Source organism: Mauremys mutica, chromosome 1 (genome assembly GCF_020497125.1).
Source record: "Mauremys mutica isolate MM-2020 ecotype Southern chromosome 1, ASM2049712v1, whole genome shotgun sequence".
Lineage (NCBI taxonomy): Eukaryota > Metazoa > Chordata > Testudines > Geoemydidae > Mauremys > Mauremys mutica.
In genome coordinates, this window is record NC_059072.1 from 187032845 (window position 1) to 187060693 (window position 27849).

The 27849-nt window shown below is 44.7% G+C and overlaps 1 protein-coding gene across 1 annotated transcript in view; it reads right to left on the bottom strand.

Annotated features, from left to right (window-relative positions):
* Nucleotides 1-4510: 4510 nt before the first annotated feature.
* LIPI (lipase I) overlaps nucleotides 4511-27849 on the bottom strand; it is a 39366-nt gene continuing 16027 nt past the window's right edge. Inside the window, exons 8-10 of the mRNA XM_045002140.1 lie at nucleotides 18583-18694; nucleotides 16786-16959; nucleotides 4511-5615 (exon numbers count right to left, since the gene is read on the bottom strand). Of these exons, the coding sequence (XP_044858075.1) occupies nucleotides 5528-5615; nucleotides 16786-16959; nucleotides 18583-18694 (374 nt within the window). The 3' untranslated portion in view covers nucleotides 4511-5527. The remainder of the gene's footprint in view (nucleotides 5616-16785; nucleotides 16960-18582; nucleotides 18695-27849) is intronic.

Here is a 27849-nt window from a genome sequence, read left to right on the forward strand (position 1 = left end):
CATCTATTTCCAGATCTTTTCCTGCAGGATCTTTTTGTTGAAGATTCTAGTTTTCTCAGCTTCTGAGAGAGATTCCAACCCCTCCCTTTACTGGTTGGAGCTAAATGAATATTCATCCATAACTCAGCAATTACACACTACAGATGTCCAAGCAGCTATACAAATGTATATCAGCTGAGGATCTGTCCCTTTGAGTTCAGTTAAACTCAAGTTTTTGGAAAAGATTTGGGTGAGGAGCAGTTCTTATATCATAAGAATGAGCTTGCACTTCCCCAATGCTGATAGCTGTTGATACATCTGTGGATAAATATTGTTCCAGTGTTTACTTTTGATGGAAGATGCTTAGACACCACAGTGATGGATGACCGTATAAAAACATAGATAGATAAGCAGAGAGGTGGGATCCACAAAAAAGACTTAGGTGTTACAAGGCTAAGCATCACAATGCCTAGCTTTTAGGTGCCTGGAAAAATCATATGAACAATATTGTGATCCTCAAAGCCTGAGTTAGGCACCTATGCTCTCTACATAATGCACGGAGAGAGATAGGCCTTAGAACACAATCCACCAAAACCAGCAGACTAGGCAGACAGCCTCGCCAATGGGAGATGGTCTCTCTATGGCTCAGTGGCTGCCAGGGCCGGCTCCAGGCACCAGCAAAGGAAGCAGGTGCTTGGGGCGGCCAATGGAAAGGGGTAGCACGTCCAGGTCCTCAGTCCCTCTCTTCCTCTTAGAGCTGCCACTGAAGAGGAAGAGAGGGAGTGAAGGACCCACCACTGAAGAATGAAGCGGCACAATTGAGCTGCAGCCGAAGTGCCACCGATTTGCATTATTAATTAATTTATTTTTTAAAAATTTCCCCCTTCACTGCTTGGGGCAGCAAAAAAGCTGGAGCCAACCCTGGTTGTGGATAAATACTTTAATAGTCCTGGGAGGGAAGAGGTAGGGGGGGAGGGAAGAAAGAGAGAGAGAGAGAGAGAATGAATGGCTGTAGTCCAGTGGTTAGGTCACCCAGCTGGGAGATGGGAGATCATGGATCCAATTCCCCTGCTCCCATCATTCTTTTATTATTTATCCACAGTGGAACAACTTCTACAGGAGAGATTGAGGACGCTCTACATGAGAATACCCCCATAGCCTCCTGTGCAAATCCTCTCACCCTCTCACAAAGAAGGGAGAACTGAACCTGCAGCTCCCACATCTCAGGACTGTGCTCTAACACTCGGCTAAAAGTTATAATGTGGGCATCACCAACACCTTTTCTTCCAGCCAGATTTTGAATGAGATCCAATCCAGTAGGTGTGCTCAAAGGCCACCTACCAGATCAGGCCCCACACACAAGTGAGGTGGATGAGCACCTATCCTCCTCTGGTTTGTGAATGCCCAGGGGCATAGGCAGAAAATGGGTTCCTGGGCATCTAGAGGGAGGCAGCAGCATGCATGCCCCAGGGTCCAAAACTTGGGCATCTAGGGAACTTTTACAACAGAAACTTAGGCACTGAGTTTGTTTAGGTGCATACAGCATGAGGCTGCAGCCAAGCGGAAGTATCTTGTATCACAGTGGTGCCACACCCAGGGACTTAAGTGGCTATATTGCTTCATGGATTGCACCCAGAGTATTTAATGTATCACCATGACTTGTTGAGGATCTCATTACTCACAAGTCGTAGAGCCACAAATACATTATATGTGGGTCTTTCCAAAGAAAGGCAACAGCAACAAAAAACTTTACAGCTGTCTGCACCAGATCTCATATGGTTTGTTTTTCATCCTAATTTTGGTTTTCTTGTACTTTCTCTCCTTTGCAGTACATTGGTTACTATAGGAAAGATTATGGGATGGCTATGGGTGAAACTGACTTGTAGCTATACAGTCAATTTATACTATTAATAGTTCACAAATCATGGTACACATTTGAGTTTAATATGACAGTTTTCATGGCTACATATTTTATATGGAATACATATGGAAATAGATTAATCTGATGAAAGTATAAAAGGAATACAGCACTATGCGCTTACTCCTCTGGTAATGCTTTTTTAGCTCTTAACTCAGTTGAAACTAACCTATAGCCTCTCTGTACATTAAGCTTTTATTGTGAGAACATTTCCCATAAAGGTGATCACCATTTAAACAGAGCAAGTACACTTTACACTTAAGACTAAGACATACTGTCAGATTCTGAGAAACATCTTTGTCTTTCATTTTAGGGGGGAAAAGATTAACAGGTGAACTAAGGTATTTCCCTGACTCAGCTTGTAGACAATTTTAATCTTTTCTGTGTACAACAGAAAAAAGTAGAAAAGCAAACAATCCCATTCACTGAATAGCAAGTAGTGCAAGAGATAATTACTTTTCTTTAGTCTGAGTTTTGTGTTTGATGTAGTCTCCTTTCCATGGCGATTTGTTAGTGGCACATGAAACCCCAATGAGAGAAGTAATTTGAAGGCATGATTTTCCTTGTTGTTTTGTTTACAATTTATGTGAAAAGGCTGCCCTCTTCTGACAACAGTTTTAATTCTCCTAAAATTTATTAATTTTGTTAGTTCTACCACAACCACTAACCTTTTCTCTTTCAACCTTTCTATACATCTTATTGGCAATATATGTACAGACAACCAGTAACCAAAATCCCATTTTGCCTATGCACATATTCAAGGCTATAAAAGAAACAGAGAAAAGATAAAGGTAATTAAGCAAGAGTGTGGCTAAGGTACTCTGAGCTGGAAATGACAGAACAGTGAGTAATTTATATGTGACTATGCAGATCACAGAAACATAATTGGTCCAATCAAATCATTAAACATATAATATAATCACCAAGCCACTTCTCTGAGACATCACCTAAGTAGGCTCTGGAGAGTTGCCATTTTGAGGTCTGGCAGGATATTAGTCTATCTCAGGGATCGGCAACCTTCGGCACATACTGTGCCTAGCTCGTACTGTGTATCTGAAAACTAGAAAATAATGTACATTTGAGGAGTATATAGCAGTACCATGATGAAAATATGTAGCTAGACCAGGGATCGGCAACCTTTGGCACGTGGCCCACCCGGGTAAACCCCCTGGCGGGCCGGGCCGGTTTGTTTACGTGCTGCGTCCACAGGTTCGGTCGATCGCAGCTTCCACTGGCTGCAGTTTGCCGCAATAAGAGCTGACATTTTACATATACTTATCAGAAGGCAGTCTAATCTGATAATATAGCTTAAAACACAGGAAGTGTGTTTCATGTTTTAAATGCATGAGATAGGCAGGAGACTTTCAAAGTTGTAAGTTATACTGTAATTTTAAAAAATGGGTTAATTTAGCAGTTGTTTAACTCATGCATTTAAATGCTCAGGTGCTTTTCTTATGTCTGAACCTACAACTATCAAAACAATGTCTTATGTGATTGTTAATTATTCTGTTATAATTAACACCCCTCCTAAAAGTAACCTATGACCCTATACTTAGAATAACTGGGCTGGAAGAGAAGAGATGTTTCTAAATGGGCTTACTTTTCCTTGAAAATCAAATCCACTTCAGCCCCTTTTTACCTACCTAATTGCATCTGAATTTAGGCCCAATCCTACAAACATTTGCACATATGCTTAAATTTTACTCAGGTGAATAATCTCATTGATAAGAACATAAGAATGGCCATACTGAGTCAGACCAATGGTCCATCCAGCCCAGTATCCTGTCTTCCAACAGTGGACAATGTCAGCTGCTTCAGAGGGAATGAACAGAACAGTGAATTCTCAAGTGATCCATCCCCTGTCATTCACTCCCAGATTCTGTCAGTCAGAGGCTAGGGACACCCAGAGCATGGGGTTGCATCCCTGACTATCTGGGCTACTAGCCATTGATGGACCTGTCCTCTATGAACTTATCTAATTCTTTTTTTAACCCTGTTATAATTTTGGCCTTCACCACATCCCCTGGCAATGAGATAGTTCATGTGTGCAAAGTTACTCACATGTCTGTGTGTAAATTGTTCTTAACCTAGCACACTTCAAGACACTCTTAAATAATAGTGATATAACTATTATAATATCTTCAGTATATTTAATCTTTGCTTTACTGCAAATTGATTACTGACTCAATTCCCTAGCCAATTTTGAATGAGTTTCTCCCTATATTGTCATCATGATATTTTTTTGAAATGTTATAGTTACAAGAAAACATGGATTCAGCAAAATCAGATTATATTTCAATTAATTTCATTGAAATTAACTGACATCAGAAATTGAGTTGCAATAAACTGTCATATTTATCAATTTTCTCCTCCTGTGAATTAGTAAGTGCTAAACATAAACACTGCATTAAACCTCCCAAACCACTTAGCGTATGGCTAAAACATAATGTTAAGTACATTACTACAAGTAAGTGCTAATTAGGTCCCTTTGGCATTACTACAATATATTGGCTAATTACAAATTCTAAGTTCACTCTTGGGACATATCTGTTTTCTAATGGTTGGAGACTCTTCCATTACTGTTAAAACACAACTATAAGCAAAATAGTTTTATTTTTCATTACATTATATTTCATTACAATATTTTTAAATTTAATCTAATGTCTTTGAAGCACTCTGCAAAACTGGAGCTACACAAATAATAATAGAAAAGGCAGCAGTTATACAAAGGCATTCAGTGAGCATTACTGGGATGGGTACAACAGACTTGTAGGCAGATAGCTATGTATGTCCAGAGTTCTATACCTATTTCATCCCACCTAGCAGTAAAATCTGGTCATTGTAGACACCATTCCTAATGCCACACAATTTCTCTGTAAGTATATTCAGAGCTTCATAGATTCTAAGACTGTGTGATCATCCAGTCTGACTTTCTGTATAACACAGGCCATAAAACAGATATTCCAATTTCTTCATACCTGCATGCCAATCCCTTGTCCATTCTCATTAATAGACAAACACTTAAAGGTTTGCAATAATATTCACCTACAGAAGACACTGGAGATCAGAGAGAATTGCTTTAAACAGCAAATTTACATATATTTGCACAAATATCAACTATTTTTTCTGGTTTCCAAAAACAGAAGCATCAGATAAGGAAATAAATTCAAATTATTTATTCGGTGAATATAATACTCCAAAATTGCTGTATCTTTGGTCTGTATATCATCTGGATAGCATATTAAATTCACAGAGAGATAATTATGTCTTGATAGGAAAAATAGCATAAAAATAATTACGTTATGTTACATGACAACTAATTTGCCATGATCAGTGCAGATAGTTACATTTAATTCAGAGGAATCCTGGAATATTCTTGCTACTTACAAACAATGGCTAATAGATCACTGTATGTGTTCTGCCATCATACATTTGTTTTCAAAATTTGACTGAACTGGCTGTTGAATTTCACTCTACGATAATCTTCATTGCTTTCTGTGGGTATCATTCCAACTTCAGAAACTGAGCCTGTTTTGTCTCATTTCCCTCCTCAGAGCAGGCCTTAGTCCTGAGAAAGAATTAAAAATGATATTTTCTACAAAAGAAAGCAAGTTAGCAGGGGCTCTCTCTTTACTTGTCCCTCTCTTGGCATGGAATAGGCTTGAAGGTTGTTTCGATGTTTTCCAGAAGTACAAAATCATATCTGCACATCTGCAGCCTGCATAAATAGACAAGGGGAGAGAACACACTCTTAGTATAAAAGAATTTTCTATTTCTAATTCACATTCAAAATACTATAGTATATGAATGATTAAATTGGTGGCATTTACCACCTTTAAGAAAATATGCTCGGGACAAGGGGATAAGTCTTTTTGTCTCAATTTACTCCTTATTCCTTGGGTAATAAGCTGGGTGGTGCTGTGAGGACGGAGTAAGAGTGTCCTGCCAGGCTGACCGATAAAGATTGGTGTTGTCATTCAGTCTGGGGTGGAGTTAGTCTTCATTCAAACTGTCCTCTTGGACTGACTGGCTCTGGCACAGAATAGCCAATTCCTAGGGAACCATTAGGGTTGACTATTTTGTTGATCCCCTACCCACTGAGGTACAAAGATCTCTTTCTAGCTGGGGCTGGTTAGCAGACATGTGTGATGTAATCCTTCCTTAGCATTCTCCTAAGGAAGGGATGTGGCTGTTATAAGTGAATAGAGCAATGCAAAACCAAGTCATCCCATTTCCTCCTTTTTCTTGTTGCAATGGCTGCCTATAGGAGAAGGTTTATGTAGATAGCGGAGGGTCAATTTGGCACATCAACATTAAGAAAAGTCAAAATTCTCACAATACTGCAGTACCAGATTCTGCCTTGTCCTAGCATGGGTGCGCACTAGGCAGGGGCGGCTCTAGGAATTTGGCCGCCCCAAGCAGTCATGCCTGAGGGAGGTGCACCGGAGCTGCGGGACCAGCGGACTCCCGCAGGCATGACTGCGGAGGGTCTGCTGGTCCCGCGGCTCCAGTGGACCTCCCGCAGCTGCGGAGGGTTCGCTGGTTCCGCGGCTCCGGTGGAGCATTCGCAGTCATGCCTGCGGGAGGTCCGCTGGTCCCGCGGCTCCGCTGGACCTCCCGCAGGCATGACTGTGGAAGGTCCGCCGGAGCCGCCTGCCGCCGTACCGGGAAAATGCCGCCCCACGCGCGCGCTTGGCGCGCTGGGGTCTGGAGCCGGCCCTGGCACTAGGAGGGCATAAAGAATCCTCTCTCTTTGTGAGACCCACATAAGAGCCAGGCAGGAGCACACAGTGCCCCACAGAGGCAGAGAGAGGCCATGGCCCTGGCCCTCATGCATGGGTAAGTAGAGCTGGATAGAAGGGGCTGGATGGGTGTGGGGGTAAGAAATTATCCCACAAAGGAGTATTACAGCAGCCTCTATATACTGGTGCTCCCTTTGGGGCAGTGTGGCTATGCACTGCTCTCCAATTCACAGCTGTGCCTAAATGGCATAATCGATCCAGACCCATAGTAGGATGGGTTTTAGCGGATGACATGGAGAAGATTAAAAAATTGGGAAAAGATGTACGGCCTCTTTGGTTATTTCATTATTTATTAGTGGGGTTTCCAAGTCAGCTATAGCTCCACCCATCTGTGAGTGAAGGAACAGTGGTTTACCATATGTTGTACAGAACAGCAAGCTTGGGCCCCACTCAATAATCCCTAGGGAAGACAAATTAATAGATTGTATAGATATAGTGGTTCCCTCTGATTTTATTAATGAGTCTAACCTCCTATGTGCTGTGTTCTGCAGAATTTCAGCCAGTAGTTTCTGCATCAAAGCCATAACTTCTAGTTGAGCTAAAGCATATATTTTTAATAATACTTTAATTTTCTGTGGAACAGGGGAGAAGCAATTCCTGCATATTACTGCTGGAGCCTTGAGAATTTATTCATCTAGAGCTCCTCACAAGAGAGCGTCAAAGAACTCATGGAACAGCTTCCAGACCAAGCTGCAACAACAAATCATTATGTATATACCTTGTAATTATATAGTGCTGTAATGTTAATGTACCTGAAGATAGTAGGTACCAGTACACAGTAGTACAATACTGGAACAAATGCTGGATTAAGAGAGAGAAATGTGTGAATATAGGCTTTTCTTCCAATGTGACCTGCCATTCCATCAGTGGAATTTTTACCTGGTAAAGACATATTTCTTTTCCACGGGAGAGAAAACAGTACACAGACTACTCTGCAAGCTTCATATTGGAGTTTGATCTCTTCACCAGAGAGATCAGGTGAAGAGTCTTGAAAATTGGGTGTGGCCCCAAGGGACACCTGGGTCCATACACCATCTGTGTAGATCATGGCAGTTCAGGTGAGAATTGTCCCATCTATGATATTCCCTGGACTACAACTGCCCCCCTATTAGCATAGTGCCATGGGTCTCTCTCCCCCCTGCACCTGTGCCTTTTTCTTAATCTAATCTTTTGCTGTATGAATATTTCAGACCTTTCTGATTATGGTGTATTTATGTAATTATTGTAATTATGTCTAACTACATGAAGTGAATATGTGTAGTCACTCTAAATTTATGGAATTACCATGAGCAATTATGTAATTACAGCATATAAAAGCATCATAAAATCTGTATTAAAATTATTTTGAAATTTCAGACTCGTACTTTAAGGCCAGAAGGGACCGTCATGATCATTTAGTCTGACCTGCACATTGCAGGCCACAGAACCTCACCCACCCACTCCTGTAGTAGACTCATAACCTCTGGCTGAGTTACTGAAATCTTCAAAGCATGATTTAAAGACTTCAGGTTACAGAGAATCCACCATTTACTCTGGTTTAATCCTGCAAGTGAACCTTGCCCCATCCTGCAGTGGAAGGCAAAAAAAAATCCCAGGGCCTCTGCCAATCTGACCCAGGGGAAAATTCCTTCCCAAACCCAAATAGGACAATCAGTTAGACCCTGAGCATGTCAGCAAGACCCACCAGCCAGACACCTAGGAAAGAAGTCACTGCAGTAACTCAGAGCCCATCTCATCTAGTGTCCCATCTCTGGCCATTGGGCATATTTGCTACAAGCAGTTGCAGATGGGCAACATGCCAGTGTAGGCAGTCTTGTCATACCATCCCCTCCATAAATGTCTCAAACTCAATATCGACACCAGTGAGATTTTTTCCCCCACTGCTCCCCTTGGAAGGTTGTTCCAGAACTTTACTGTTCTGATGGTTAAAAACCTTCATCTAATTTCAAGCCTAAACTTGTTGATGGCCAGTTTATATCCATTTGTTCTTCTGTTCACATTGGCGCATAGCTTAAATAACTCCTCTCACTCCCTGCTATTTATCCATCTGATATATTTATAGAGAGCAATCATATCTCCTCTCCGTCTTTGTTTGGTTAGGCTAAACAAGCCAAGCTCCTTGAATCTCCTCCCATAAAGTAGGTTTTCCATTCCTCTGATCATCCTCGTAGCCCTTCTCTGCACCTATTCCAGTGTGAATTAATATTTCTTAAACATGGGAGACCAGAACTGCACACAGTATTCCAGATGAGGTCTCACCAGTTCCTTGTATAATGGTAACTTCGTTACCTCTACTGGAAATACTTCACCTGATGCAACCTACAATTGAATTGGCTTTTTTCATAGCCACATCGCACTGGCAGATCATAGTCATCCTGTGATTGACCAAAACACCCAGGTCTTTCTCCTCATCTGTGGCTTCCAACTGATACACTCCAACTTATAGAAAAAATTCTTGTTGATAGTCCCCAAGTGCATGACCTTGTACTCTGCACTATTAAATTTCATCCCTCTTATATTATTCCAGTTTTCAATATCACTCAGATCTTCTGTGATATTCCAGTCTTCCTCTGTATTGGCAATACCTCCAACTGTGTGCTATCTGCAAATTTTATTAGCACACTCCTAATTTTTGTGTCAAGGTCATGAACGAATAATAAGATTGATTCCAAGATCAATCCCTAAGGAACGCCACTAGTAATCGTCCTCCTGCCTGACAGTTCACCTTTCAGTATGACCCAGGGTAGTCTCCCCGTTACCCAGTTCCTTATCTACCTTTCAATTCTCATATTAATCTCCATCTTCTCCAATTTAACTAATAATTTCCCCAGTGTGGAATGTATTGAAATCCAAGTAGATAAGATCTACTTCATTTCCTTTGTCTTTAAAAAAAATCAGTTGTCTTCTCAAAGAAAGAACTCAGGTTGGCCTGGTATGATCTACCTTCTGTAAAACCATGTTGTATTTTATCTCAATTACCTCTATGTCCTTAACTAGTCTTGCTTTAAAAATTTGTTCCAAGACCATGCATACAATTGAGGTCAAACTGACTAGTCTGTAGTTTCCTGGATCCCTTTTTTTCCCTTTCTTAAAAATAGGTAGTATATTAGCAATTCTCCAATCATAGGTATGACCCCCAAGTTTATGGATTCATTAAAAATCTTTGCAATTGGCTTTTCAATATCATGTGCCAGTTGCTTTAATATTCTAGAATAGAAATTATCTGGGTCCCCCAGTTTGGTCCCATTGAGCTGTTTGAGTTTGACTTCCACCTTGGATGTGGTAATTTCTATTTCCATACCCTCATTTCCATTAGCCACTCTGCCATTACTCCTAAGCTTCTAATTACCCTTATTAAAAACTGAGGCAAATTACTTGTTTAGGTGTGGGGCCATTCCTAGATTATCTTTAATCTCCACCCATCCTCAGTGCTTAGCAGTACCACTTCTTTCCTTGTTTTCTTTTTATTTATATGGCTAATGAACCTTTTACTGTTAGTTTTAATTTCCTTTGCAGGGTCCAGCTCTGCTTGGCTTTTGACAGTTCTCACTTTTATCCTACACTTAGTGACCTCCAAAAGACAGCTTTCCTTGCTAATCCATCTGATGCTTCATTTCTTTCTGCTTTTTCTGAATAACCAGTCTGAGATGCTTGCTTATCTGGTTTGGTCTTCAACCCTTCCCTATGAATATTTTCCCCTTGCTTGGGATGTAGGCTTCAGATAGTTTCTGCAACTTTGACTGAAGGTAATTCCAAGCATCCTTCACATTCAGATCCTTGGTTTCTTCAGTCCAGTCCACTTCCCTAACTAATTCCCTTATTTTTTAAAAAAGTTTGCCCTTTTGAAATCAAGGACCCTCATTTCAGACCTATTTTTCTTTATCCTTCTATTTAGTTTAAATGGAATTAGCTCATGAACACTCGAACCAAGGTTCTCCTCTACAACCAGTTCTTCGGTGAGGTCTGGCTACTTACCAATGCTATATCTAAAATGGCATCACCTCTTTTTGGTTCAGTGACTATTTGGTGAAAAAATCCGTCAGCTATCATATCCAGGCATACTTGGGCCCTACCATTATCAGTAGCACTTATCCTCCAATCTATATCTGGGAAATTAAACTCTCCCATAATCACATAATTCCCAGTAGTATTTATTTCATTAAAAATATTAAAGAGGTCTCTATCCATACCCAAATCATATTCTGAGGGTCTGTAGCATACCTCAAGCACCATCCCAGTGGGGCCTCTCTTAGCTTTCTTCACCAACATGATTTTGACTCAAACAGACTGCATTTTATCCATTCCATCACTTCTAATTTCTTTACAGTCTACCTCATCATTAATATATAATGCTACACCATCACCTTTACCTTTACTTCTGTCTTTCCTGGCCCGCACATACCCTTCAATATCTGTGTTCCAGTCATGACTACAATTCCATCATGTTTCTGTTATCCCTATAATACCTGGTTTCAAATCCTGCATCAGTATTTCTAGTTCCTTCATTTTGTTACTCAGACAACTTGCATTGGTGTACAGACATCTTAGTTGTTTCTGCTTGGCTTCACCCAGCTTCCTTGTCTGATTAGGTTCAATAATTCTACTGCCAGTAATACCAATGACACTATCTTTCCTCTTGATGTCCATTCTCTTACCGTCTGCCGTTCCTTTCTCCATTGCTCTATCCTCTTACTTGATTTTCCTCCTGCTCAATATTAGAATCAGGCATGCAGATTACATGAATATCTCCTAATCATCTTCCTCAAATTCCTAGTTTAAAGCTCTTTTAATCATTTGTGCCAGCCTCCATCCCAGAAGTCTATTTCCGTCCCTACTTACGTGGAACCCATCCCATGAGAACAGTCCTCTGTTTGTGAATGCCTCCCAGTGGTTGAACATCCCAAAGTCCTCCTTATAGCACCACTGCCCGTGTCATCTGTTGATCATCAGAATCTTGTCTCACCTCAATTCTTCTCTTCTAGGGACAGGCAGAACCCCACTGAAGATTATCTGAACCTTCATTTATTTAAGCATCTTCCCCAACCTGGCAAGTCTCCCTTGATGCATTCCAGTGAGAAGCTAGCAGTATCATTTTGTCCTTCACGTGTGAACATCAGTGGATTCTTTCCTGCTCCCAATAGGATCCTCTCCAGCCTCAGGCCCACATGCTGTATCTTAACTCCTGGCACACACTTCTGTTCTCTGGATCAGCTCTGGTGACAGGCCTGTCCATTTTTGGAAGAGAGTCCACAATCACATAGACCTGCCTCTTTCTTGGGATGGTGCAGTGCACCAGCCTTCCTCCTCCTGTTTTTTCTGTCTTTTGTTCTCACTTGCAATCTTATGCGAGTCATTCTCTATCCTTCTGGGTCTCCAAACTGACTATCTCCACTGTCTCTTCCCCTCTTTCTGTATGACTAGCCCCTCTTCTCTTCTTCCTTACCCTCCTACCTTCTGTTACTGCCTGCTGCACCCCTTCTTCATTTTCCAATTCAGCAAATCTGTTCCTCGGCTCTATTTCACCTTCAATAGCAGGGGTTCTCCTCTGCCTGGTTCGGATAGTCTCATGCTTCTACTGACCACTTTCCTCATCCAGCAATATACCCTCATAGTTCTCCAGTCCAGCTTACATCTGTAAGTCTTGTGTTTTTCCTTCAGCCTTCTCTCGCCTTCCCTCCATCATGTGCTCAAATCATCTTCAAAGCTCAACCATAGTTTCTACCTGCATCTCCAAACCTCAACTCTTCTTTTACATCAGCCCTATCAGGCGACACTTCATACAAAGCACCTTTCAGGTGCCCACTTCAGGATAATGTACGTCGCATGGGCTCCACACCCAGTCATTTTGTCTCTTCCATTCCTTAGGTCACTACCACAGTTGCCTCTGTCACTGTGATAGCCTTTACACCTAAGCTCCTGTCAAGGGGAAAAAACTTCCACAAATTCAAACAACCACACTCACTCCCATAAACTCCCCTTAAAAACACCCACCCAAACTCCCCTGTTTTCAGCTCTGTTTGCTGGCTATTGTGCTGCAGCTTCTGCACCACTGACTGGCTGCTTTGATAAACCCACTAATCAAGGCTCCACTGTGAGCACACTGCCTCCTGTCAGTCTCTACAAACAGAAAACAAACCAGCAACCAAATAAGTAAGCAAGCAAGCTCTCAAGAACTCACTCATTGCTTCTAAGGAACAGGAACTTGCCTCCCTTCCCTTCCAACAGCTCTCCCCTCAAACTCCTCTGTTTTCAACTCCGATTGCTTGTTCCTGTGACACTGGCTGGCTGCTTGGCTGCCCGCCTAATCACGGCCCTGCTGTGATCCAAGACTCTGCTTCTCTCTCAGAACATTGCCCCCTACCAGCCTCTGCAACCTGATAACAGAAAAGAAATCAGCAAGCAAGCCACAAGCTCGCTCTGAAGAACTCACTCACTCACTGTCCCTAAGGAACAGGGGCTTGCCTCCCTTCTCCTTCAACTGAGCTCCATTCAAACCCTCCTGTGTTCAGCTCTGTTGCTGGCTGCTGTGCTGCTGCTCCTTTTGTTTTTGTTTTTGTTTGGTATTTTGTTGTTGTTGTTTACATTTTACTTAAAAACACTAAATATTTTTGGAGGGCGAGGAAGGAGATTATATAATTCTTTCACTGCCAAGCTATATGCATCTGAAAACAGGACAGTATTGGAACCTAACATTAAAATAATGGACCATGTGCAACTCATAGTAAAATTAATGGGAGTTCCAAGCATGAACAAGAACATAAGAATGGCCGTACTAGGTCAGACCAATCGCCCATTTAGCTAGTATTCCTGTTGTCTGATAGTGGCCAGTTCAAGGGCCAGTTCAAGGGCCAGAATGAATGGGAATGAAAGGAATGGGCAATTTGTCCAATGATCCACCTCCTGTCATCCAGTCCCAACTTCTGGCAGTCCACAAATAAGAACACAAGGCAAGTCTACTTATCTGAGATTGGGCAGTCTATTTATGGTCTGCCTACTCTACCAGATTACTCAATTTAAAAAAACCCTTGGATGCTGATAAACCTTATGAAATGGTTCTCTTGTTTTACGGTTGTTGGATAGAAAAATATTTACAACATTAATTTAGGTCTTAGAATCTCTCTCACTATAAATGCTTTTAAGTAAAATCATTCTAGCTCTACTGAGAGTAGAATCCCTACATACTTCATCGTACTAATTAGGCCTGGTCTACACTGTTTTTGAACCGATTTAATTATTTCAATTAAGTGGGGGTTTTTACCAAAATAGTTCTATCAGTACAATCCCATGTGTGGATACAGTTAGTTATGCTGCTATAAATGTGCCTAATACCAATATAGCTTATCCCCTAAATTTATGGGAGTAGGCTGTACCAGTATAAGCACTTTTCTACCAATATAACTAAGTCCATTTTAGGGAGTTATACACCTTTAGCTATACTGGTTTCAAATAGGTATAGCTGAAGAGGTACAAAAGCTTTGTAGACAGTCCTTTAGAAATAGAGACACTGGGAATCCATAACAAAGAAAATAAGAATTATCTTGCTCATTCCCCCTCTCTCCTCTTCCCCAAAACCTCACCAAATGAAATCTTAATTGGAAAATTCATGGAACTGCCAGCACATCAAAACCTTTTTTCTTGTCTATTTCTTTGCTTACATGCTTCACATTTTGTCTTGCTATCTGCGCACAGGAAATGACCCTCATCTTCAATCCCCATTATTCTTTTTACAGGCAAGATGTTGTTTGACATATTTTATTCCCTGAAGCCAGTGGTAAGCTGGAGCCAGTTCCCACCGGTTCCCAAGAACCGATTGCTAAAATTAGACTGGAGGAGAACTAGTTATTAAAGGGCCAGGGGGGTGGGCAAAGAACTCCGGTCTGCGGGCCGGACCATCCTCTTGCTCCCAGGATTCTCAGCTGGGGAGACTGAGGCTCCCTCGGCCCCTCCCCCGCTTCTCCCCAGCTGCAGCGTGGCCAGCCGCCGGCACCAGCTGGGCAGCTCAGCTGAGCTCGGGAGTCCTCCTGCTGCCGCTTTTTGAGTGGCCCGGCAAGGGGGGGGGGGCTGCTGCAAGCTCCAGGGCTGGCCAGAGGGGAAGGGAGGAGAGGGGGCAAGTCGGGCAATTGGCCCGGGCCCTGCAGGGGCCCCCGGCCCCATGAAGATGTCTCCCTCAGGCCCTCCCCCGTTTCCGCCACCCCTCAGAGCCACAGCATGGCCAGCATCTGGGCAGCTCAGCTGAGCTCTGGGCTGCCAGCAAGGTAAGTTGGGGGAGGGCTGTGAGCTCCAGGCCCACGGGGGGGTGAGCAAGTGGGGAAATTTGCCCCAGGCCCCTGGCTCCACCAGGATGTCTCCCCCCGCAGAGCTGCAGTGTGGCCAGCAGCTGGGCAGCTCAGCTGAGCTCCTGAGTTGTCCTGCTGCTTTGAGCTGCCGGCAAGGTAAGAGGGGGCGGGGCTGCAAGCTCCAGGGCCACCGGGGGGCGAGGGGCAAGTGGGGCAATTTGCCCCAGGCCCTGCAGGGGCCCCCGTCCCCACGAGTATGTCTCCCCCTGCCCCGGCCCCTCCCCTGCTATGTCCTAGAGTGGTTCAGGACAGCAGCGCCACCCACAGGCAGCACAGGTATGCTGTTACGCCCAGGGTTCAGCCCTCAGAGCAGCACAGAATTGGGAGGGTACAAAGGGGGCTTAAAGTAACCTTTGCCCTTACTTTTCCTGGGCTGCAAGGTTTATTTTGTGCCTCTAAGGGTATGTCTATGCTGCAATTAGACAACCATGGCTGGCCCAGGCCATCTGACTAGGGCTCACGGGGCTCAAGCCAAGATGTTGTTTAATTGCAGTGTAGCTGTATAGGCTTGGGCTGCAGCCCGAGCTTTGGAATCCTCCCACCTCGCAGGGTCCTAGAGCTTGGGCACACCACAATTAAACAGCCCCTCAGCCTGAGCTCCACAAGCCTGAATCAGCTGGCACAGGCCAGCCACAGGTGTCTAATTGCAGTGTAGACCTATCCTAAGAGGCACAGAACAAAAACAGCACAGAGTAATTTGCCGTGGGATTCCAAGTAAATTAGCAAGGTTCTGACTTCTTAGCTGTATGTTATTTAGGACTGTTATTAATTCATAATAGTTTACTTTTGTCAGTGACTCATAATTCCAATGGTATATATTTTCCATTCAGTACTCATTCTCTTGGAGTGGGAACACATATTATATTTTGTTTGAAATTCTGCCTTTGCTGCACTTGGCATTTGTGTGTGGAATACATTAAAATGCAAAAATGTTGCTACATTAAATGCAGGATAAATTGTGAAGTAAAATCCTCCTACCAACATTCTAGTGAATGGTTTGTTCTCACAAGACGGAAAGGCAAAGTTTAAATGTTATGGTGTCTGTACAGTTATCTGTGGAGATTTTATGAATGGCTACTGGGGTATTGTCAGCTTTATGAACTGATTAATACATTAATAGTTAAAGGAGCTTAGGAAATGACATTTAAGCATTAAAACTGAAATCAGACATACTTATCAGTGTCAGTAAGCACAGCATACATGTTTTGCTCTTGTACTGTAGAATCCAAACAGGGACAAACTCTATTTGCTTACTCACACGTGGAGCTACACTAAAGTCAACAGGTTTGTTCTGTATGTGCGTGTGAGAAAATCTATATACAGACATACTGCTGAGGACAGAAAAATGCTGAAATACTGTTTTAAAATGTCTGTTACAGGAAAGGGTTGAATCTTGCATACTTTAGAGACACAGGTCATACTCACTCACAGGAGTGGTCCTTTGAACTAATTGTGACTGCATAAGGATGGCAGTATCCTGCCAAAGTAAGCAGCATAGGTCCAGAACTTGCATATACAATGGATGTATGCTCAACACATGGAATGTGTACTTCATATTTATGCACAAATCAACTGTTTCACAGGATGAATTATGTCTTAGACAAGAATATAATTTGTTGTGACAACAATATGCTTGTATTAGGACTATGCATTATACACAAATTTCCACAAGCAGCCCAATAAATAATTTCCAGAAACACCTCAATCTAATCTAATCTTCAAGTATCCTTTTTACCAATTGTCCACTTACCTTCCTGGATCTGTAGCGGATCTTAGCCTCATTCGGAGAATCCTGAGCTTATATTTTGGGCCTATTAGAGTCCTTGTAGAAAAAGTCAAGGAAATTCTTGATATTTTGTCAAAATCCTCATAAAATCCAACAAAGACACTGGCTTGTCTATACTGCTGAAATGTAGCAGCTTCACTAGAGAGAAAGTATAATACATTGTTATCTGAGTCAGATGCACTGTTATTAAAAAATTACTCTTTGTAAGATGTCTTGACTTGTGGTTAAGTTGAGAACTGGGAGTCTGGAGATCTGGATCCAGATTCCTTGGTACATGTATCCACTTTACACCACGTTACATGTGTAAACTGGCCCTTACCCTGCTGTTACTGACCAGGGACCACCGCCACAGTGTAAGGAGGATTCTCCTGTAGGACAGAGCTAGCAAAGGGTTCAGAAAAAGAGGTATGGCCAGAGGAGATGAGACCAGGATACCATTGTCCCATGCTGATCCCTGGCTGAGTCATCAACTCAGTGAGACAGTTTTCATTTGGTGTACATTAGAGCATCCCTTAGGCTGCTTTAACCTAGCCCATGGGCATCAGCCCTGCACAGAGGTGCAATAGGATCTGTGCAATTCAAAGGTGATCTTTAACATGCACACACCCTTGATACTCTATGCCCTGTGCAGAGCAGCCAGAACCAGAATCTGGCCCCTAGAGTTTATTCTGCCTCTGCTTCTGCTAAAGACTTCTGTGAGACCTTTGGCAACTCTTTTAGGGACTAAATTTCAAAACCAGGTATATGCAATTACACTTGCAATAAAACATAGCCACGGTGTACCTACTTTGTATAGACAACTTCTACAGCTGTGCATACAAACTGTAAAATTACATACACAAAATGGTTAATTACATGTCTCGCTGGCCATTAGGTGTACAATTACCCAATTTATGTATGTGAACATGGTAACTGTGCACACAAAATTAGGTACATATTAATATACGCATTTTTGTATACTCTGTGATTCTGAACAGCAGGATCATAATTTCTGTGCTTCTGTTTCCTCCCCTTCAAAATGGGGAAAATAATAATTATTTACCTACCTTGAGAGATTAAAGTAATTGATGTTTATAAAGTTCATTGCAATTTTTGGATGAGAAACACTATATGTGTGAGGCATAAGATAATATAAGTCACTTATATAGGACATAATTCTGAGCTCACACTAGTTTTTTGAGTGTCACTCCACTGATTTCAATGATGTTACTCCCAATTTACACCTATGTAGATAGCAGGAGAAAAAAGCCTATATACACATATTACATGAAAGTGTCTTTAGGTTCTAACAAATCTGTGAAAGCCAAGACAAAATCTGAGTTGCTAATGCCTTAATTCAGCACTGTTATTGCATGTATAATGGTAAAGACTCTTTAAGAACATTTTTTACATTCAATAATAAACAGCTTGCTATTGAACTGACAGCTACAAACAGTCTGCTCAGTAACTTTTTAAAATAACTGGTAAGCAGTCACTGCCTCAGTGTGTTAATTCTCGGACTACTTTGACTCTATATGATAGTGCCCTCCATTTTTATTTTAGATGTTAGTGAAAGGGACCATGATAAGTTTTTTACCCGAAAGCAGAAAAACCTCAACTGATCCTCTACTATCTAAGATTGTCTTATATTTACCCAATTAACAGAACTTTTAATGGTTTTCTTCTTTTTTTTTAATCTATCCCAATAGAGATTAGGTTGCAAGGTAAGGCAACTGTAGATAAATAAAAGATAAAAAACCTGTTGAGTAAAACATGACTTACCTATTCATTTTTGATTCTGTTGTGTTTCCAGCATTGTCTGTTATTTTAATTCTAATGAAACCTCTCCTAATGCTTTTGTTCCAAGTAATAAAATCCACAAAGTAGTAATACACTGCAAAATAGAAACAGAAAATAATAAGATTCAAAGATTGAATTCAACATCATAAATATAATTCCTGTTCTCTCCCTATTAAAAATACTCATTGGATGAGGATGACGACTCATTATCTCTCTCTCTAGGTTACTGGTTCAAATCAGAGGTAAGAGGCTATTAAGTAAAGTAGTTTCCATATGATGGCTATTTGTAGTTATGTGAATAGAGCTGGTGGCTTCCCCCAGTTCTTAGAAGGAAAGGGTCCTGTCACTGGACTGGTTACCTCCTGAGCACCTCCTCATGCCCAGAGGTGGTTTTCCATCTCTGTTTCACTGGCCTGGTCTACACTACGCGTTTAAACCGAATTTAGCAGCGTTAAACCGATTTAACCCTGCACCCGTCCACACAATGAGGCCCTTTATATCGATATAAAGGGCTTTTTAAACCGATTTCTGTACTCCTCCCCGACGAGAGGAGTAGCGCTTAAATCGGTATTGCCATGTCGGATTAGGGTTAGTGTGGCCGCAAATCGACGGTATTGGCCTCCGGGTGGTATCCTACAGTGCACCATTGTGACCGCTCTGGAAAGCAAGCTGAACTCGGATGCACTGGCCAGGTAGACAGGAAAAGCCCCGCGAACTTTTGAATTTCATTTCCTGTTTGCCCAGTGTGGAGCTCTGATCAGCACGGGTGGCGATGCAGTCCCAAATCCAAAAAGAGCTCCAGCATGGATTGTACAGGAGATACTGGATCTGATCGCTGGATGGGGAGACAAATCTGTTCTATCAGAGCTCCATTACAGAAGACGAAATGACAAAGCATTTGAAAAAATCTCCAGGCTATGATAGACAGAGGCCACAGCAGGGACTCAGTACAGTGCTGCGTGAGAAGCATAACGGAAAGCCAAAGAATCAAACGGACGCTCATGGAGGGAGGGATGGGGGACTGAGGACTCCAGCTATCCCACAGTCCCCGCAGTCTCCGAAAAGCATTTGCATTCTTGGCTGAGATCCAAATGCCTGAAGGGTCAAAAACATTTTCCCGGGTGTTTCAGGGTGTATGTCATCAATTTACAGCCTTCCCCCCGCCCGCCGAAAGAAAAGGGAAAAAAATCGTTTCTCGCCTTTTTTCAATGTCATCCTATGTCTACTGCATGCTGCTGGTAGACGGGGTGCTGCAGCGCTGAACACCAGCATCCCCTTCCCGGTGGCAGATGGTGCAAAATGACTGGTAGCCATCGTCATCATCAGCCTGTGAGTGCTCCTGGCTGGCCTCGGTGAGGTCGGCCAGGGGCGCCTGGGTAAAAATAGGAATGACTCCAGGTCATTCCCGGCAGATGGTACAAAAGGATTGGTAACCGTCCTCATTATAGCAACTGGGGGCTGAGCTCCATCAGCCCCCCCCCCCCCCCGTTCATGTCTAAAGAAAAGATTCTGTACTGCCTGGACTATCATAGCAGCGGGATGCTGCACTCCTCTCCCCCGCCACCCTTTAATGTCCTGCCTGGACTATCATAGCAGCTGGAGGCTGCCTCCCCCTCATTTTATCTCACTAAAAGTCAGTGTTTCTTATTCCTGCATTCTTTATTACTTCATCACACAAATGGGGGGACACTGCCACGGTAGCCCAGGAGGGTTGGGGGAGGAGGGAAGCAACGGGTGGGGTTGTTGCAGGGGCACCCCCTAGAATGGCATGCAGCTCATCATTTCTGCGGGATCTCTGGGGCTCTGACACGGAGCGGCTGTGCTCTCTGGTTCTCTAGTAGACTTGCCCCATATTCTAGGCAGGACTGACTCTATTTTTAGACAAAACATAAAGAAGGGAATGACCCAGGGAGTCATTCCCATTTTTGTCCATGCGCCCCCGGCCGACCTCAGCGAGGCCAGCCAGGAGCACCCATTACAGCAGCAGACGGTACAAAAGGATTGATAACCGTCATCCATTTGCATTTCCAAATGCAAACGGTGCAAAATGACTGATAACCATCATCTCATCGTCAATTTACAATGGCAGACGGTGCAATAGGGATGTGTAGCAGGGTGGACCCTGCTCCTGCTGTGAGGGGTTTAAAAAGTGGCCTGGCAGGGCTTGAGAAGACAGCCTTTAGCCTGGGCTGATTGGGGAAGTGGCTGCAGGTGAGGCCACGCCCCAAACTGAGCCACAGGCCTTATAAAAAGGCCAGGGAAGCCAGAAGCCGAGACAGTCTCTCTCTGCCTTCAGAGAGAGATGGGCCTGGCTGCTTAGGAGCTGGAGACTGGATACCTGAGTGAAGCAGGGCTGGGGAAGGCTGAGGAGCTGGGGAGCTCCAGCCTAGAAAACCCCAGGCTGCGGCCTAGCAGTGGGCTAACAGGTACTGGGGGTTGCAGAGGGCAGCCCAGGGGTAGGCCAAGGCAGCAGGTCCAAACCCTCCTTGCCTGTGATGAATAGGCTGATACTGCAGTCTGCCCCAGGGTTTGGGGCTAGACAATGACTGACAGTAGCCACATACTGAGGCAAGGTGGGGCTAGAGGGTAGGAGTTCCCCAAGGAGGGGAGACCCAGAGAGAAAGGGGTTACTGCTGGGGGCAGCACCCCTTGTAAAAGGGCACCGAGTCCAGGGAGGGACACGAGGGGCCTGAAGACAGGTGGATCACCAGCCTGCAGAGGGCGCTCCAGCGTTGCAGAGAGCTAATTCCCAGAAGCACCAGCAGGAGGCGCCGCAGGGGTGAGTCCAACCTGTTTACAGGATGGTAATCGTCTCTGCCACCTTGCAAAGGCAAATGAATGCTGCTGTGTAGCAGTGCAGTACCGCCTCTGTCAGCAGCATCCAGTACACATACGGTGACAGTGACAAAAGGCAAAATAGGCTCCATGGTTGCCATGCTATGGCGTCTGCCAGGGCAATCCAGGTGAAAAAGGGCGTGAAATGATTGTCTGCCGTTGCTTTCACGGAGGAAGGATTGAGTGACAACATTTACCCAGAATCACCCGCAACACTGTTTTTGCCCCACCATCATTGGGATCTCAACCCAGAATTCCAATGGACGGGGGAGACTGCGGGAACTATGGGATAGCTACGGGATAGCTACCCACAGTGCAATGCTCCGGAAATCGACATTAATTCGGCGGTGTGCTCCGGTACATGATGCACACCGCCGAATTAATGTACTTAGTGTGGCCGCGTGCACTCAACTTTATACAATCCGTTTTAAAAAACGGTTTCTGTAAAATCAGAATAATCCCGTAGTGTAGACATACCCTCTTTCTCCTCCTCTGAACCTCTTAGGAACTTTACCCAGCCCTGGTCTACACTATGAGTTTAGGTCGAATTTAGCAACATTAGATTGATTTAACCCTGCATCCATACACATGACGAAGCCATTTTTGTCAACTTAAAGGGCTCTTAAAATCAATTTCTGTACTCCTCCCCGACAAGGGTTGAATTTGGGGTAGTGTGGACGCAATTCGATGGTATTGGTCTCTGGGAGCTATCCCAGAGTGCTCCATTGTGACCACTCTGGACAGCACTCTCAACTCAGATACACTGGCCGGGTAGACAGGAAAAGTGTTGCAAACTTTTGAATTTCATTTCCTGTTTGGCCAGTGTGGTGAGCTCAGAGGTGACCATGCTGATCTTATCAGCAGAGGTGACCATGGAGTCCCAGAATCGCAAAAGTACTCCAGGATGGACCAGACAGGAGGTACTGGATTTGATCACTGTATGGAGAGAGGAATCCGTGCTATCAGAACTCCATTCCAAAAGACAAAATGCCCAAATATTTAAAAAAATCTCCAAGGGCACGAAGGACAGAGGCTATAACAGGGACCAGCTGCAGTGCCACGTGAAACTTAAGGAGCTCAGGCAAGCCTACCAAAGAACCAGAGAGGCAAACAGCCATTCCGGGTCAGAGGCTCAGACATGCCGCTTCTATGATGAGCCACATGCCATTCTAGGGGGTACCCTGACAACTTCCCCACCCCTGTGCATGGACTCCGTCAATAGATTCTCACGCAACAGGGATGCAGATTTTGGGGACGAGGAAGATGAGGAGGAGGAGGTTGAAGATAGCACACAACAAGCAAGCGGAGAAACCATTTTCCCTGACAGCCAGGAACTGTTTATCACCCTGGAGCCAGTACCCTCCCAACCCACCAAAGGTGGGCTCCCGGACCTTGGAGGCAGAGAAGGGACCTCTGGTGAGTGTACCTTTGTAAATATAATACATGATTTAAAAGCAAGGGTGTTTAATGATTAATTTGCCCTGAAGACTTGGGATGCATTCGCGGCCAGTACAGCTACCAGAAAAGTCTGTTAATGTGTATGGATATGAAGCGGAAATACTCCAGGGACATCTCAACGAAGCTCTCCTGGATGTAATCCCAAAGCCTTTGCAAAAGGTTTCTGGGGAGGGTGGCCTTATTCCGTCTGCCATGGTAGGACACTTTACCATGCCAGGCCAGTAGCACGTAGTCTGGAATCATTGCATAACAAAGCATGGCAGCGTATGGTCCCGGTGTTTGCTGGCATTCAAACAACATCTGTTCTTTATCTTTCTGTGTTATCCTCAGGAGAGTGATATCATTCATGGTCACCTGGTTGAAATAGGGGAATTTTATTAAGGGGACATTCAGAGGTGGCCATTCATGCTGGGCTGTTTGCCTGTGGCTGAACAGAAATCATCCCCCCTGGTAGCCACGCGGTGTGGGGAGGGGTGAAGCGCTCATCTCAGAGATTTGGGGGGAAGGGGGGGTTAGTTGGGTTTGTGCTGCACGTTAACCTGAAAACTGCAGCCCCTCCTTTTAAATGGCCAACCCATTTTAAATGGCCAACCCAATGGGTGCTTGGTATGGGAAACGAGGGTGCTGCTGTTTGAAACCATTCCCACATGTTATGAAGGTTAAAGAAACCAAAAGACTGTGGCTTACAATGTCTGCCTGCAAGCAGAATTCTGTTGCCCGCCAGCCCTGCGTGTGTGATTTCTCACACCAAACCGGCAGGCTCTCAATATAAGAGGTAATTGCAACCTTGAAAAGAAAGCACATGCTCTATGTAATGTTAACAGCTTGGTTCACTGTGAAAGAGTCTATCCATTGTTCTCTAAAATGTGTCTTTTTAAATACTACTCTCCCTTTTTTCCTCCCGCAACTACATATGTTTCAATGCTTCCCCTATCATCTCCGTCCCAGAGGCTAGTGAAGATTAGAAGACGAGAAAAACACACTCGTGATGAAATGTTCTCTGAGCTCATGTAGTCCTCCCACACTGAAAGAGCCCAGCAGAATGCGTGGAGGCAGACAACGTCAGAGTACAGAAAAGCATAAAATGAATGCGAGGACAGGAGGGACGCACGAGAGGTCAGGTGGTAGGAGCAAGAGGAGAGGTGGCGGGATCAAGATGATAGGTGGCGTCAGCGTGATGAGAGGAGGCAGGAAGCAATGCTGAGGCTAATGAAGGATCAAACTGATATGCTCCGGTGTATAGCTGAGGTGAAGGAAAGGCAGCAGGAGTACAGACCACCGCTGCAGCCGCTGTGTAACCAACCATCCTCCTCCCCACGTTCCATAGCCTCCTCATCCAGATACCCAAGAACACAGTGGAGCGGGGGGCTCTGGGCACCCAACCGCTCCACCCCAGAGGACTGCCCAAGCAACAGAAGGCTGGCATTCAATAAGTTTTGAAGTGCAGTGTGGCCTTGTTCTTCCCTCCTCCCCTCCTCCACTACCCCACCCGGTGCTTCCCTCCTCCTCCACCCCTCCGGGCTATCTTGGCAGTTATCCCCCCATCTGTGTGATGAATTAATAAAGAATGCATGAATTTGAAACAACAATGACTTTATTGCCTCTGCAAGCGGTGATCAAAGAGGGGAGGGGAGGGCGGTTGGCTTACAGGGAAGTAGAATGAACCAAGGGGGCGGGTTTTCATCAAGGAGAAACAAACAGAACTTTCACACCGTACCCTGGCCAGTCATGAAACTGGTTTTCAAAGCTTCTCTGATGCGCAGCATGCCCTGCTGTGCTCTTCTAACTGCCCTGGTGTCTGGCTATGCGTAATCAGTGGCCAGACGATTTGCCTCAAACTCCCACCCCGCCATTAACTTCTCCCCCTTACTCTCACAGAGATTGTAGAGCACAGAGCAAGCAGTAATAACAATGGCAATATCGGTTTCGCTGAGGTCTAACCGAGTCAGTACACTGCACCAGCACACTTTAAAATGTCCAAATGCACATTCTACCACCATTCTGCACTTGCTCAGCTTATAGTTGAACAGCTCCTAACTACTGTCCAGGGTGCCTGTGTATGGCTTCATGAGCCATGGCATTAAGGGGTAGGCTGGGTCCCCAAGGATAACTATAGGCATTTCAACATCCCCAGTGGTTATTTTCTGGTCTGGAAAGTAAGTCCCTTGCTGCAGCTGTTCACACAGATCAGAGTTCCTAAAGATGCGAGTGTCATGTATCTTTCCCGACCATCCCACGTTGATGTTGGTGAAATGTCCCTTGTGATCCACCAATGCTTGCAGCAGCATTGAAAAGTACCCCTTTCGGTTTATGTATTCGCTGCCTTGGTGCTCCGGTCCCAAGATATGGATATGCGTTCTGTCTATCACGCTACCACAGTTAAGGAATCCCATTGCAGCAAAGCCATCCACTATGACCTGCACATTTCCCAGAGTCACTACCCTTGATAGCAGCAGCTCAGTGATCATGCTGGCTACTTGGAGCACAGCAGATTTACCCACTCCAAATTTATTCCCGACTGACCGGTAACTGTCTGGCGTTGCAAGCTTCCAGAGGGCTATCGCCACTCGCTTGTGAACTGTGAGGGCTGCTCTCATCTTGGTATTCTGGCGCTTCAGGGCAGGGGAAAGCAAGTCACAAAGTTCCATGAAAGTGCCCTTACGCATGCAAAAGTTTCGCAACCACTAGGAATCATCCCACACCTGCAACACTATGTGGTGCCACCAGTCTGTGCTTGTTTCCCGGGCCCAGAATCGGTGTTCCACGGCATGAACCTGCCCTATTACCACCATGATGTCCACATTGCCATGGCCCATGCTTTGAAAGAAGTCTGTGTCCTTGTCCTCATCACTCTCATCACCACCCTGCTGTCACCTCCTCGCCTGCTTTTGAAGTTTCTGGTGCTGCATATACTGCAGGATAGTGCGCGTGGTGTTTACTGTGCTCATAACTGCTGCGGTGATCTGAGTGGGCTCCATGCTTGCTGTGGTATGGTGGCAGCGGAAGCGGTCATTTGATGACGATGGTTTGCAGCCCTACTGCACTGTCTGCTGCCAGAGCAGGAGAGCAGAATGGCAGCGGAAGCGGTTGTTCGAAGATGACAGTTTGCAGTCCTACTGCACTATCTGCTACCAGCAGTATCCAGGACACAAGATTGGCAGCTGAGCTGAGCGGGCTGCACGCTTGCCATGGTATGGCATCTCTGCGGATAAAAGGCGCGAAACGATTGTCTGCCATTGCTTTCACGGAGGGAGGGGCGACTGACGACACGGCTTACCAGGTTGGCTTACAGGGAATTAAAATCAAGAAAGGCAGTGGGTTTACATCAAGGCGAAACACACTCAACTGTCACACTGAAGCCTGGCCAGTCATGAAATTGGTTTTCAAACCCTCTGTGATACGCAGCGCGCCTTGCTGTGCTCTTCTAATTGCAAACAGTAGTAGCAAACAACGCCAGCGAGCTTTTAAATGTCCAAAGGCACATTCTACCATGATTCTGCACTTGCTCAGCCTATAGTTGAACTTCTCCTTACTACTGTCCAGGCTTCATGAGCCATGGGAGCAAGGGGTAGGCTGGGGTAGATGCAACCGCACGGTGCTGCCGGCTGGGAGAGAAGCCTGAGGTAGAAGCCTCCAGCTTGCATTATATTCAGGCAGGACTGAATCTCCATGAGACAAAACTTAAAGAAGAGAATGACCTGGAGTCACTCCTATTTATGTCCAGGCACACCTGACTGATCTCACTGAGGTCTGCCAGGTGCACCCATGTTTGCCGAGGTGCCCCTGACCTCACCAAGGTCGGCCAAGAGCACCCACGAGATGACCATGATGGCTAGCAGTCGTACTGCACCATCTTCTGCCGTGAAGGCAAGGAGCTGCTGCTGTGTAGCAATATAGCACTGCATCTGCCAGCAGCACCCAGGAGACGTACAGTGACAGTGAGCTGAGTGGGCTCCATGCTTGCCGTGGTATGTCGTCTGCATGGGTAACCCAGGAAAAAAGGCGAGAAACAATTGTTTGCCGTTGCTTTCACGGAAAGAGGGAGGGAGGGGGGCCTGACGACATGTACCCAAAACCACTCGCTACAATGTTTTTGCCCCATCAGGCATTGGGAGCTCAACCCAGAATTCCAATGGGCAGAGGAGACTGCAGGGACTGTGAGATAGCTACCCACAGTCCAGTGCTCCAAAAGTCGATGCTAGCCTCGCTACTGTGGACGCACTCCGCCGACTTAATGCACTTAGTGGGGACCCACACAATTGACTGTATAAAATTGATTTCTAAAAAATCAACTTCTATAAAATCAACCTGATTTCGTAGTGTAGACATACCCCCAATCTATTTTGTGGCTAGTCCCACTCTCCCTTTGGGGCCTGTTTACTAACAAAAACAGTCCAACAACAGTCTTCAACCCCCCCCCCCAAATAATACCCTTCACCACTACCTAAAAGTTCATACTCTGCTCTGGCTTTTCTACCATACTTGGAGCTTTTCCTCTGTCTCAGTCTGTTTCCTCATCAGTCTGCCACTTGCAGCCTTTCCTACTAGGAGTTCAGCGTTCTAGCTTTGACTTCCTTCTCCTGCCAGCGTCTCCCCTGCAAGCGTCTGAGGGAGATGGCAGCATATATACTGCTGTCCTACTGAGAGCTCCTCTGGATCTGTGGGGAGACAGGGGCACCATGCCCCACTCTATACCACAGGGCTCCTGATTCCAGATACCTTAGTGTCCTGGGTTTTCCCCATCCAGCTACTAACTCCCTGGGATTCCTTCCTCTCTCTTCTGGCTTTGACCACTACCTTCTCCTTTTCTAGTTCCAATGTCCCTGAAACAGGGTTTTCTGGCCTCCTCTAGGCCTAAAGGGCCAGGATACCCCATTACAGATCATCAACATCACAAAACAACCAGCACTATTGCTGTTAAGAGTTTGATCCTGTATTCCATTGCTCAGCCAAAAC